The sequence below is a fragment of the Dysidea avara genome, chromosome 2, assembly GCF_963678975.1.
Source record: "Dysidea avara chromosome 2, odDysAvar1.4, whole genome shotgun sequence".
Lineage (NCBI taxonomy): Eukaryota > Metazoa > Porifera > Demospongiae > Dictyoceratida > Dysideidae > Dysidea > Dysidea avara.
The window spans coordinates 6,152,614-6,164,190 of NC_089273.1; the positions used below are offsets into that span (position 1 = coordinate 6,152,614).

The window sequence follows — 11,577 nt, forward strand, 5'->3', positions numbered from 1 at the left end:
ACTCATTGTTGGGGTCCACGGGGACATCGATGATCATTTACCAGTCAGCTGTAAGTAATGTCACAACAGAAGGAAAGGAACCATTTCCATACCCCGGCTATGGCATACTGATTTTCCTGGTCAGTTTATGTACACTCAACCACAGATCGAAATGTAGAACTTTGGTTGCAGGTGGAAAATAAACACCTTTTTACTCAGTTACAAGAGATTCACCCAGCTGGGATAAAATGTTGAAGTGAATGTCATTAGTACTAACTTGTTCATCAGGTATTGGACAATTCCAAGTGTCCAGATTATGCAGTTGTCCTCTTGTTCAAGTTTACACGTTTAGGCAAGTTCCACAACGTCCTATAATCTATTACTATATCAGTGTGGAATAATGCTTATATAATATGTTTCATATTCCAGGCTTTAGGTGTATTGTATTTAACACCTGCTTGTTGGTTTTTGCAGGTCATCTGGTCATACTGGTTTATCCACTAGCAGTTGAATGTGATCATGGTACATATGTAAGTTGAGACCATGCAAGAACAAAGATACAGGTGTCATGAATTTCAGGTCAGTTAACGTTCAGAGGAATTGTATTATTGCAATTGTTCTTTTTGTAGTTATCAATTATCAGTGACCAGTTTGTGATAGCGTACTTTTGTTTGACCAATGACCTAATGTTCTGGTTTACATGCTTACCCAACAGTTATGTTACTCACTTAACCTGCATATGGGATATATATTTTTTAGTTCATTTTGTTATCCATCCTTTATTGGTACAGCCTGGCATATTGATTTTTTGCACATTCTCTTTTTAATTCAGTGCCTGCTGGATTGTTTCGTCAGATATCGAAACAGGTGTCTTTGGTGTTGCGGCCGATGTTCCAGGTCAGTTTGCATGTGTGTTTAATTTAAGGTTGACTTCAGTGCCTGCTTATTCTTTTACAGGTCTCGGTATTGAGTGTCATGAATTTCAGGTCAGTTGACGTACAGAAGAATTGTATTATTGCAATTGTTGTTTTTGTAGTTATCAATTATCACTGTATATACCCATACACAAATTTCTACCATGAAACAGGTCTGTCACATGATTAGGATTTGCAGATCTGTCTCTAGGTGATGGCAGGTCTGTATTTGAAACTGTGACTTATCTTGTTCTGTTTTGTCAAGTGGTCGTCACTTATCTGTCACATATGTGTTATATCTCTGTAATGCACCAGCAATTGTAAGGGTTTCTACAGAGCTTCTACAGGTTCCTACATGGCATTCACTACCCACCCTACATGTTCATTAGGTAACCATAAAATATTCATTTATTTATAATAATAAAGTAATGAAATAACAAGTAGCTAATCAAATGTTACTGTCTCTTGCACTAGGTCACTGCCTTTTTATTTTCCGTCTGGCATTGCAGCAACAGTCATTGACTGCATCTTTCAAGTCAGTTTTCGCAGTGCTTGGAAACTTATTGAGAACAAACTCTATAAAATAAAAGGTAACCACAATATTTACAGTATGATAACTCACTGTAGCATGCCCCAAGTACATCTTGATCCAATGCTATATGATCTTTTTTCCCTCCACCACAGGCATTTGACCGACTTAAAATATCATCCGAGAAGAAAACTCCCACAAGATTTCGCATTAACCGGGTAGCAGTATGGCGGCAGCTATCTACAGCATCATCTAATGCTCTCCTGGTGATAAACACACCATATCCTTCCACTAATTCAATAGGAGGAGGCAATTCCTGTTGAAGTAAATGACAGTCACAGAACTACTGTAAAATAGTTATTACCTTTTTGAAAGCTGTACTTTCCATATGAAGTCTCTAAATTATATTTATGGTAACCTTGTAATGTTGTAATAAGTTTAGTGTACCTTTGCAGAAGTTGAGTTTTCAGTAAAGTAATGCTAAAATGGAATAAACATTATAATTGAATATTTGCACACAGGATGTGTCAGAAATTAATGTAATGGATGCATACTTTTGGGGCTCTGCTTGAAGTACTAGCTGATGAGGATGACAATGAGCTGGTTGAGCACTACAAATATATGTTAATGCATGTATAATGCTGAAGTGTTTATCATCAAACCTTAAAGGCTCCAGTAGTGCTACTGCAGCTTGACGATGACGATAAATTACCCTGATTTGTACAACTTAGATGCATTGCATGTGTATTATTGTTCTATTTTGCTTACCAAGCCAGAGCTACTACTTAGATTTGACCAGCAATCATAATGCTGTGATATTATTAATGAACAATTGTTAGCTTACAGTGGTCATTACAAAGCACAGGTGCTCCTGATCCTGGAAATGGACTAGAAGTATTATAACCCTGTAAAACACAAGGTATTATTGCTGTACTGTATCATCTAATGATAAATCCTACAGAATAGTCAGTGTATGGATGATTGTATTCTTCTTCATAGTATGAGTCATCCTGAAAAAATTTATGAAACATGTACTTACACTATATAACAAAATAATGTGAGCATACTTACCAAATAATTTTGTGCATTCCAATAGCTGTCACTGTCATTTTCATAGCTTCCATAGTTATATTGATCATAGTCATACCTTGATACATAGGTAACCTAAAAATTAACATTAATAATAGTTAGTATAAAGGTTTGCTGTAAGTATATTCATGATTAAAAGTAGCCAATTTACCAATACCTAGTCTAGATGCAGTCACGCATTTGTAGCTACCCACATACATAATCTAATATTGCCAAACAACATATGCCTAGCAGATATAGATATCTTACATTGGATTTATCAGTACTTGTGAAGTTTGCAGCAGAGGTTGCTATATATAAAATCCAACAATATAATCAACATACTGTTATTGTAACAGCATTAAAATTTCATACATTGAATAAAATATATATATAATGCACAAGGTCTGTTAAAATACTTACGTTGGTTTTCACATTTCTTCTTGCTTTGCCTCTCCCTTCTTTCAGCTGCTATACAGTTAACATATACGTAATTTACATTATTTAATGTCAATTAATAACAAACTTACTTTGCTTCTCCTTGTCAACTGCTAAAGTAGCTATATATAACCAAACTGACATGTATGGCTGATATGCAGCCTATCAATAACTTACTTTGCTTTTCCACTTCCGTACTATTTGTGATATCCATCATGCTGGCTCTTGAATCCATATTTTTTGCTTTTTGCAATGCAAGTTTTATCTCTTCCTCTCGTTCAGCACTTCCTTTCTTTTTTTTAGGTGGCACTGACTTGGGTGTATTGGTTTTCTTCGTTTTTGGCAGTGGTTTGGCAATTGTAGCGTCACTTGTCACATGGTCTGGCTCTGACGATGAACTTGAAGTTACAGCACACCCTAAAAACTTTTCTTTAGTGAGTTCATAGTCAGCTAGTTTCTGGGCATCTGCTTGCAACGAATGATAATCTCCTATAAGAGTATATAATAAAACTCGATTTTTTTTCACGCTATATCCAGCTAGCTAGCTAGCTTACAACAAACACAATTGTTAACAAACCCAGGGCCGCCCACAGGGGGGGGGGGGGGGGCAACTGGGGCATTTTGCCCCGGCCCCAGCCTGAAAGGGGCCCCCTGAATACCTGTTTAAAAGATCGATATACTCTAATAGAGCAGTCAGATCTAAATACTCTAATAGAGCAGTCACAGTATTCTTCAGAGGAGCAGTATAGCAAGCTTATAGATAAGGAGATATGGTTGGTGATGGGTAGTTATTGTCATTGCCAGCAGGTTGTGACCTTTTTTTTTTTTTTTTTTTTTTTTTTTGGTCTTCACCTTACAACTTGGGTCAAGGGCCCCACTTTAACTCTTTGCCCTGGGCCCCTTAATTTCTCTGGGCGGCCTTGAACAAACCAGATAGCTTAAGAATCTCCACGTCGTAGTATCGTTTCCCTTTGACAAGATACCTAATCTTTGTTTTCATCCCTACATGCAGCTTGTCCTTGTCTGCATCCTGTACTGCTGACACGGGCATCGTTCCAAATTGCTCGTCTGCTATCCATTCCACAAGGGCGAACTTCTTCGTCATTTTTAGCTACGAAGCTATTCACTTGCTTTCCCTTAAATAGCTCAAGCACAATCCTGCATATACAATCAGTAGCTAGCTACGTCAATTGTGTTAGTTGCTCACAAACAACAAGTTATGTAACTGCACAATTTTTCTTGATTGAACGTATACTGCCCGCTTTCAATTAAACAGAGCACGTGACTATACATAATAGCTGTGATGTAGCTATGCGCATAAAATTGTTTCCGTTTCAATTTGCTCGGCGGAGTGCATGTTCATGCAGTGCAATAATAGCTATTTCAGGATCCTACATATATTTACTTAAAAACGTAATGAATTCCTTGATATATACGGGGAAACTTTAAGTAAGGTACTCCATATCTATTACCAAGAGTACATAATATATATATATATTATGTACTCTTGCTATTACGGGATAACTTTAAGTAAGCAACGCCACTTATATTACGGGGAAATTTTAAGTAAGCAACTCCATACCTTATACGGGGAACTTTTAAGTACTTTTCTAAAGATCACGTGATCCATTAACCTTAGTGTAAACGTGCAAGACAAAATGGCGAATAGTCAGCTGTAGCATAGTGCCTGTGCGGCATCCAGAATAGCTGAGAATTGGTACCACACTAATTCCTGTCATCCAGTTGTGGTAAGCTAGTAATTATACACCTATAATTTGTATCACCTAGTACCCAGGGATGGATTTTTTGAAAGGGGGGCTAAGCTGGATAGGGACATAGGTAACTAGCCAGACATCAGAAGATACCAAGCCTTCTCACAAGGCCCTAGTTGTAAGATTCATGTAGTATCCATGGTAAAATTAGCTATTTGGAATCAAGGGCGGATAAAGGGGGGGGGGGGTCAAAGGGGGCTCCTGACCCCCCTCCAAAAATTATTTATACCAAGTGTAGGGAAGCGAGGCGGAGCGTTTCACGTTACTCGGTAGATGGGAGACGGAGGAGCCGACAGACTACACAACACGTGTAACAATCTTAATTCTCACGTGACCCAAGTACCCCAAACCCACAATACAACATAATACAACTACAAGAACGAAAATATGCCTAAACCTATTACAATCAAAGAACTAGCTAACATAAGAGTTCAGTCTGTGAGTTAATTATCGACATCCTCCGGGGCCACGGATAGTAGATCTGTCCATCCCTTGATACGGTTACGAGCCCTAATAGCAGCATTCCTTGTAGAACGATTACCAACAGTATTGCTTGTGGTAACAGATCCATCTAGGGCATTATTAGAGGGTTGAGCATTGGCCTCACTTCCAGTAGTGGCATTTGCCTCACTCACAGCATTCACTTCAAGTGGAAACAGTTTCGCCACTGGCCTGTTGATTCTTCCTGTAGTTGTTCTGATTTTGGCAGCTCTTATACCTCCATCAAGTCCCTCAATTAATTCTTCTATTACAGCTAGTTGCCAACGGGATCTTGGTACGTCATCATGCACGAGCACAATATCGCCAACCTTGATTGTTAGCTTGCAGGGATCTGTACCTCTGTGAGTGTCTCTGAGTGAGGTTAGGTACTCTCTCTTCCACCATTGTTGGAAATGTTGTAGGATCTGCACTTGTCTCTTGGCTTTCTCCTGGAGTATAGAACTTGTCAAGAAGGTAGGATCATTGATTTCATCGTCTTCAACAATTGCATGCGGTAGTGACACAATACGTCGCCCGTACAATAAGTGAGATGGTGTGAGGGGGTCAGGGTCGTTGACGTCTGCAGACAAGTAAGTTAAAGGGCGGTCATTTAAGACTGCTTCAATTTCAACAGCCAATGTCTGAAGAGCTTCAAATGAAATGAACGACCTTCCAAGCACCTTCTTCATTACATTCTTAGTCATACCGATGAGGCGCTCCCAGAAGCCACCGTACCACGGGGCTCTTTTCGGTATAAACTTCCACTGTACTCCACTAACACTCAGAGATTCCTCTAGCTGGTTTGAGGTAAAGAGCTGTTCCAGTTCCTTGGCAGCAGACACGTACGTTGATGCATTGTCTGATAGTAAGAGTTGTGGCAATGACTTCCGTGCTACAAATCTACGGAAGGCTTGTAGGAATGTGTCCACACTGAGGTCTTTTACTACCTCCAGATGAACTGCTCTAGACAACCCACATGTAAACAAACATATGTAGGCTTTAATCTCGGTACCATGTTCTCTTACATAGAGGGCTCCGGTGAAATCCACTCCAGTTACTTCGAATGGTTTTCCATCTTTGGTTCTAGCATGAGGAAGTGGTGGTGATTCAGGGATGGGATAGGGCTTGCCAATGGTCTTGCGACATGGTACACACTTGTGTAATAATCCTCTGACTAGTTGTCGGGCTGAGGGGATCCAGTATCGCTGTCTCAAGGCGGTTACTGTACTGTTAACACCTGCATGCAACTGCTGAATATGAACAGAGAATACTATCAACTTGGTCAAGTGGTGCTTCCTGGGTAACAGGAAGGGGAATTTTGTGTCTTCCTCTACTGGAGCATTGTTGATCCTTCCTCCGCAGCGTATGTAGCCTAAAGTGTCCAAAAATAAACGCAATTGTCTTACAAGAGGTAATCGTTTCTTCTTAGTTTGAGATTGAAGACTGTGTATTTCCTTAGAAAATGATGTTTGTTGACAACTGTGAATCCACAAGGAAAGGGATCTGTTGATCTCATTTGTAGATAATGGTCCTGTCTTTCTGGAAGTGCCTTGTTTGGTGTTGTGTATAAAACGAAGTACATAGCCTGATACACGTAGAAGTCGGTGCAGTGTGCTGTAGTTCGATATCTGAATGATATTGTGAATGCCTTGTGTCGCCATGGTGAGTGGGTTATCTTCAGAGATCTTCTACAGTACCTTCTTCCACTTGTAAATGTAGTATCTCACTGTGGTTCCATACAGGTTGTTGCGTCTTATTGGTAAGCCACTGTGGACCATGTTGCCATAACCGTGACGAGGCAAGTTGGCCAGTTGTTAGGCCTCTAGTCAATAGATCTGCTGGATTGTGATCAGTGGGGCAGTAACGCCAAGGTGCATCAGGAAATGTGTCATTAATCTCTTGCACTCTATTGGATATGAACTGCTTGAGGCGTTTTGAGCTGTGCAACCAATGAAGGACAATCTGACTGTCGCTCCACAGTGTGACTGAGGTAGTCTGAAGTGATGTGTACTGAAGAGCTGAAACAATGAAATGAGCAAGTCGAGAGGCAACGACAGCACCCATGAGTTCTAGTCTGGGGAGTGTGTGACCCTTGAGTGGCACGACACGCGATCTTGCAAGAACAAAGCTGGTTTGATTTCCAGTTCTAAGGAAGGCTACGGCTCCGTATGCTTTCATGCTAGCATCAGAAAATACGTGTAGCTCTGCTGGTTCATTACTAGTCTGGATGAAATAGCACCTTTGGACAGTCAAGTTGGAGGTTTCTTGTAGATCTGTAGCTATCTGAATCCAGGTCTTCTGATGATTCTGGTGTATAGGTTCATCCCAGTCCACACCAGATTGCCACAGTTCCTGTATGAGGATTCTAGCTCGAATGGTAATTGGTGATAAGTACCCGAGTAGATAGTAGATCTTTGATACCATTTGTAAGACAATTCTCTTGGTTACTGAGTGCTCTTCTGTTGAAATTAAGAACTGTTTTGGTGGAAAGGTAATAGTGTCAGTAGGTGTGGACCAAAGTAAACCCAGTAGGCTCACAGCTGGACCCTTGTCAGCCGTGCCTTCTGATCGAGCCAAAGACTGTAGTTGATGACTGTTGGATGCCCAAGAACGTAGATTGAACTTTGCTTGGTTCATTATTGCTCTGGCTTCCTTGTAGTAATGAATAACTTGTTCTTCAGTATCACACCCTGAGATGATGTTATCCACGTAAAGGTTTCTCTTCATATCATGTGCTATTGGTGTATTAAAGGTGTTGAGATGACATTGCAATGTAGCATTTAGCATGAAAGGTGAGCTGGTGGAGCCAAACAAGACAGTTTTGAATCGATAAGTTACAAGCTTACTGTCTGGATCGGATGGTATAGATAGCCACAAAAAACGTGTACAGTCTCGGTCCCCCTCATCAAGTCGAACATGTAAGAAGGCTTTTTCTAGGTCAGTAGAGATTGCAAATCTGTATGAGCGGAAGCGCAGGAGAATGCCACATAAGTCAGCTAGAAAGGAAGGCCCCGTCATCAGACCATCATTCAAACTGGGATGCGTTGATTGGCGACAGCTACAGTTGTAGACAATCCTAACTGGTGTTGTTGACGAAGCCTTCTTTACCGGGTGGTGTGGTATATAGTGCACATTGTTTGTGGCTGCAGTGTCTGGTTCTGCTACTCGTTCAATGAAGCCTTTCTGTTCTTGGTCTGAGATGATCTTTCCGTAACGGTGTAACAGTTCTGGGTTCTGACCGAGTCTATGCGCTAATGAACGTGTGATGCTCTTACAAATCATGTAATTAGTTGGAAGGTATGGGTGCTCTTGTTTCCATGGAAACTTAACACAGTAGGCACCATCACTTTCACGTCTAATGCAAGATTGTTGATATTGATTGAGAAATTCTGTGTCTGCTCCTTGCTGCTGAGTAGCATCAGTTGACTCAATACTCCAAATTTCTGAGCATGTGCTGCCTTCTACTGGTTGTAATCCAACATGGAATACGTTAGTCTGAACATGTGAGGCAATGGACATTGTAAGTGGTCCAGATAGGAGATAGCCGAGTTTGGATTGCATTGCCGTAGGTCCATCACCACGGACTATGTGATCACCTACAAACTGCCAATAATAGTCAGCCCCAATTAACAGCGTGATGTCAAAGGTATTGTTACTTGTAACTGGGTTCGCCAATCTGAGCCCTTGTAAGTGTTTCATGTGCCTCAGGTGGTGGTGGTAGGTATTGTGTAAGGGAGCTGCAATTACTGGTACCACCAACACTGACATAGGTACCTGTTCATTGGTCAGTGTTATAACATTGATGGTTGCGACGCCCAGTTGCGAAGTGGAGGATAGCTCAGCTCCAAAGGCCGATATATTGACATGTTCAGTGTCATGAGGTGAGATTTTTAGAGCTTTCGCTAACTTCTTAGTCATAGATGATCGTTGAGCCCCTTCATCAAAGAGGATATTGGCTTCAGCATGTATTCCACCAACATTAACTTGGGCGACTGCTGTTTTTAACAAACAAAGAGAAGTAGTGGTTGGCATGGCTACTGATTTAGGTGGAACAATAGCTGCAGTGACTGTTGTTGGATTTGTTATTGTTGATTCTGGGGTATCAATAATTGTATTCTGGGTTGTGACAGTCTGAGCTGTAACTGGTGGTATGGGGGCTGTCTCAGGTTGTTTAGTACCGAATTCAGCTCCGCAGAGGCTGGTGTGATGCTTCTGACGGCAAGCCTTACAACACAATTTGGAGGGGCATTGTGATACCCTATGGTGGCCCAAACAATTAAAACAATGTTTCCCCTTCTTCACCATATCTAGTCGCTTCTGTGGATCCATTACAGTCTCACAACGTGCAGAAAAGTGAGGCCCCTTACAAAACACACATGTACTTTTATTCATACCTTGAGCTTGGGGTGATAAGTTACGTCCACCAGCACCAGTGTGTAAGGTAGTAGTCATGGATGGCTGAGATCCGAACCCCTTTGGAGATGACCAAGTACATTCCAACACCGATATCTCTTTGAGGATAGCTTCCTTGACCTCTGACAATGTCCACTCCTTGTTGCCATGCTCACGAGCGAGATTTCTACGTATATCAATGGGTAGCTTTCCAAGCATGACAGGGACAAGCATTGTGCTGAATGTATCCTCACTGTATCCTCACTCTTTCCTAGTGCTGCCAATCCTCTTATGTGAGATTCGATGGTATCATAATACAACTGCAGACTTGACAGGGTGTTAGTAGGGGTGCTGATCTCCCATAGGGCTTGTAAGTGTGCCTCTATGATCTTGTGTGACTGACCATACCTAGTGGTTAATAGTTCAATTGCCTGGTCATAGTTGTCCTCTGTTAATGGCAGGCCAGCAATGGCTCTGGCTGCATCCCCTTGCAGTTGAGCTCTTAAGTAATTAAATTTCTGTACCTTGCTGAGGGTAGGGCAGTTGTGTACAGCTGAGTCAAATGAATCATGGAATGGCTGCCACTTTAGGGGGTCTCCTGAAAAAACTGGTAACGTCAGTTTTGGAAGCCGACTTACAGGCTCTCTTGCTGCAGGTGTCACTGGTGAGAGTGTGGGAACAAATGCTGGAGCTGTAGCACTAAGGGAGTGGGATGCCTCTATAGTTGTACGCCTCGGTTCTATACGACGTTTGATCACAGTTACATATTCATGGATAGTGTCTTGGATTTCTTCAGCTTCTAAAATTTCTGCTTCTAGATCATCTGGTGATTGTATTGCTTCCAGCACTTGTGCATTGAGCTGCTTTAAAACACCACTCTTTTGTGTTAACTGTTCCATTATGCTGGTCAACTTGGCAACTTGAGTGTCTGCTAGATCACCTTCTGTCACTAAAATTTCCTCGGCTTTCTTAATAGTTCGAGTCACATGGGAGCGGTACGCAGCACGTGAGCCCTTCACACGTTGAATCTCTTCCATCTCCTGTCACAGTTGTCTCGAACTTCTACGATAAAACACGCAAACAAGTGTTTACTGGGGTGAAACGCTTGCCTTCTTGGGTACCGTTAAAGGGGGGGTTGCCACGGTACCACGACGTTTTCACAACGGGTTAAGAATTTCGGGTCGCTTCACAAGCGAATCCCGGTCACAGCACCATGTAGGGAAGCGAGGCGGAGTGTTTCACGTTACTCGGTAGATGGGAGACGGAGGAGGCGACAGACTACACAACACGTGTAACAATCTTAATTCTCACGTGACCCAAGTACCCCAAACCCACAATACAACATAATACAACTACAAGAACGAAAATATGCCTAAACCTATTACAATCAAAGAACTAGCTAACATAAGAGTTCAGTCTGTGAGTTAATTATCGACACCAAGATCGAGATACTCTAATAGAGCAGTCACTCTAATAAAGCAGTCACTCTAATAAAGCAGTCACAGTATTAAAACAGTGTGTAGTGAGCTATTGAAGGATTTTTATGTACTTTATCAGCTATAAATACGTGGTTGGTGAGGTGGGCAGCTATTGTCAGCTGGTTGTGACTGGTCTTACCTTATCAAACCGGAAACAATGTAGTGCCTCAGTTCAATTTTGACCCCCTCTTTCCATAAGTCTGGATCCACCCCTGTTTGAAATAGTGACTACATTAGTGTGCAAACCAACCTAGGGGGTCTGGGGGCATACCCCCAGGAAATTTTTGAAAATTAGGCCCTCTAAAGGTGAATCAGAGTATTTTAGCAGTTTTTCAGTGGAAAATAATGGAATTTCAGTTTATTATTTTATCATTCAAATTTTACCTTTCCATTAATCAAGACTAGATTGCAATATGCATTGAGTATAGCTATCATGCATTCCTTTTCACTTGTAGCTACCAAGCTTTTAGATATAGCTAGCTATATGCCATAATGCATCAGCTCCTCTTAGCCATGCTCTAATCAGC

General features: G+C 41.4%; 1 protein-coding gene and 1 long non-coding RNA gene across 9 annotated transcripts; one reads left to right on the plus strand and one right to left on the minus strand.

Annotated features, from left to right (window-relative positions):
* On the plus strand, nt 1–1,896 carry LOC136246499 (uncharacterized). 8 transcript variants are annotated; one of them, XR_010696501.1, is made up of 7 exons: nt 1–119; nt 172–331; nt 454–876; nt 937–965; nt 1,016–1,114; nt 1,368–1,483; nt 1,578–1,896. It is a non-coding gene; the product is annotated as an uncharacterized lncRNA (long non-coding RNA). The 8 variants fall into 8 exon arrangements; XR_010696499.1 differs by having other exon boundaries at nt 454–558; nt 812–876; nt 1,016–1,483; XR_010696496.1 differs by having other exon boundaries at nt 937–1,282.
* On the minus strand, nt 1,288–4,196 carry LOC136246498 (uncharacterized). The gene is made up of 14 exons (XM_066037981.1): nt 3,859–4,196; nt 3,106–3,417; nt 3,021–3,050; nt 2,914–2,961; nt 2,761–2,801; nt 2,494–2,586; nt 2,382–2,432; nt 2,191–2,327; nt 2,085–2,135; nt 1,977–2,033; nt 1,870–1,902; nt 1,787–1,819; nt 1,516–1,738; nt 1,288–1,469 (listed from the first exon to the last, which is right to left on the minus strand). The coding sequence occupies exons 1-8, from the start codon at nt 4,031–4,033 to the stop codon at nt 2,244–2,246; spliced, it is 834 nt and encodes a 277-aa protein (XP_065894053.1). The 5' UTR covers nt 4,034–4,196; the 3' UTR covers nt 1,288–1,469; nt 1,516–1,738; nt 1,787–1,819; nt 1,870–1,902; nt 1,977–2,033; nt 2,085–2,135; nt 2,191–2,243.
* Nucleotides 4,197–11,577: the final 7,381 nt, after the last annotated feature.

What these genes read in the sequence shown, in the direction of transcription:
- LOC136246498 (XM_066037981.1), bottom strand. Translation starts at nt 4,033, where the DNA reads ATGACGAAGAAGTTCGCCCTTGTGGAATGGATAGCAGACGAGCAATTT. An exon ending in GAAGAAATGTGAAAACCAAC is followed by an intron (nt 2,802 to 2,913) that starts GTAAGTATTTTA and finishes TTTTATATATAG; the next exon opens with CAACCTCTGCTGCAAACTTC. An exon ending in GGAATGCACAAAATTATTTG is followed by an intron (nt 2,433 to 2,493) that starts GTAAGTATGCTC and finishes AAATTTTTTCAG; the next exon opens with GATGACTCATACTATGAAGA.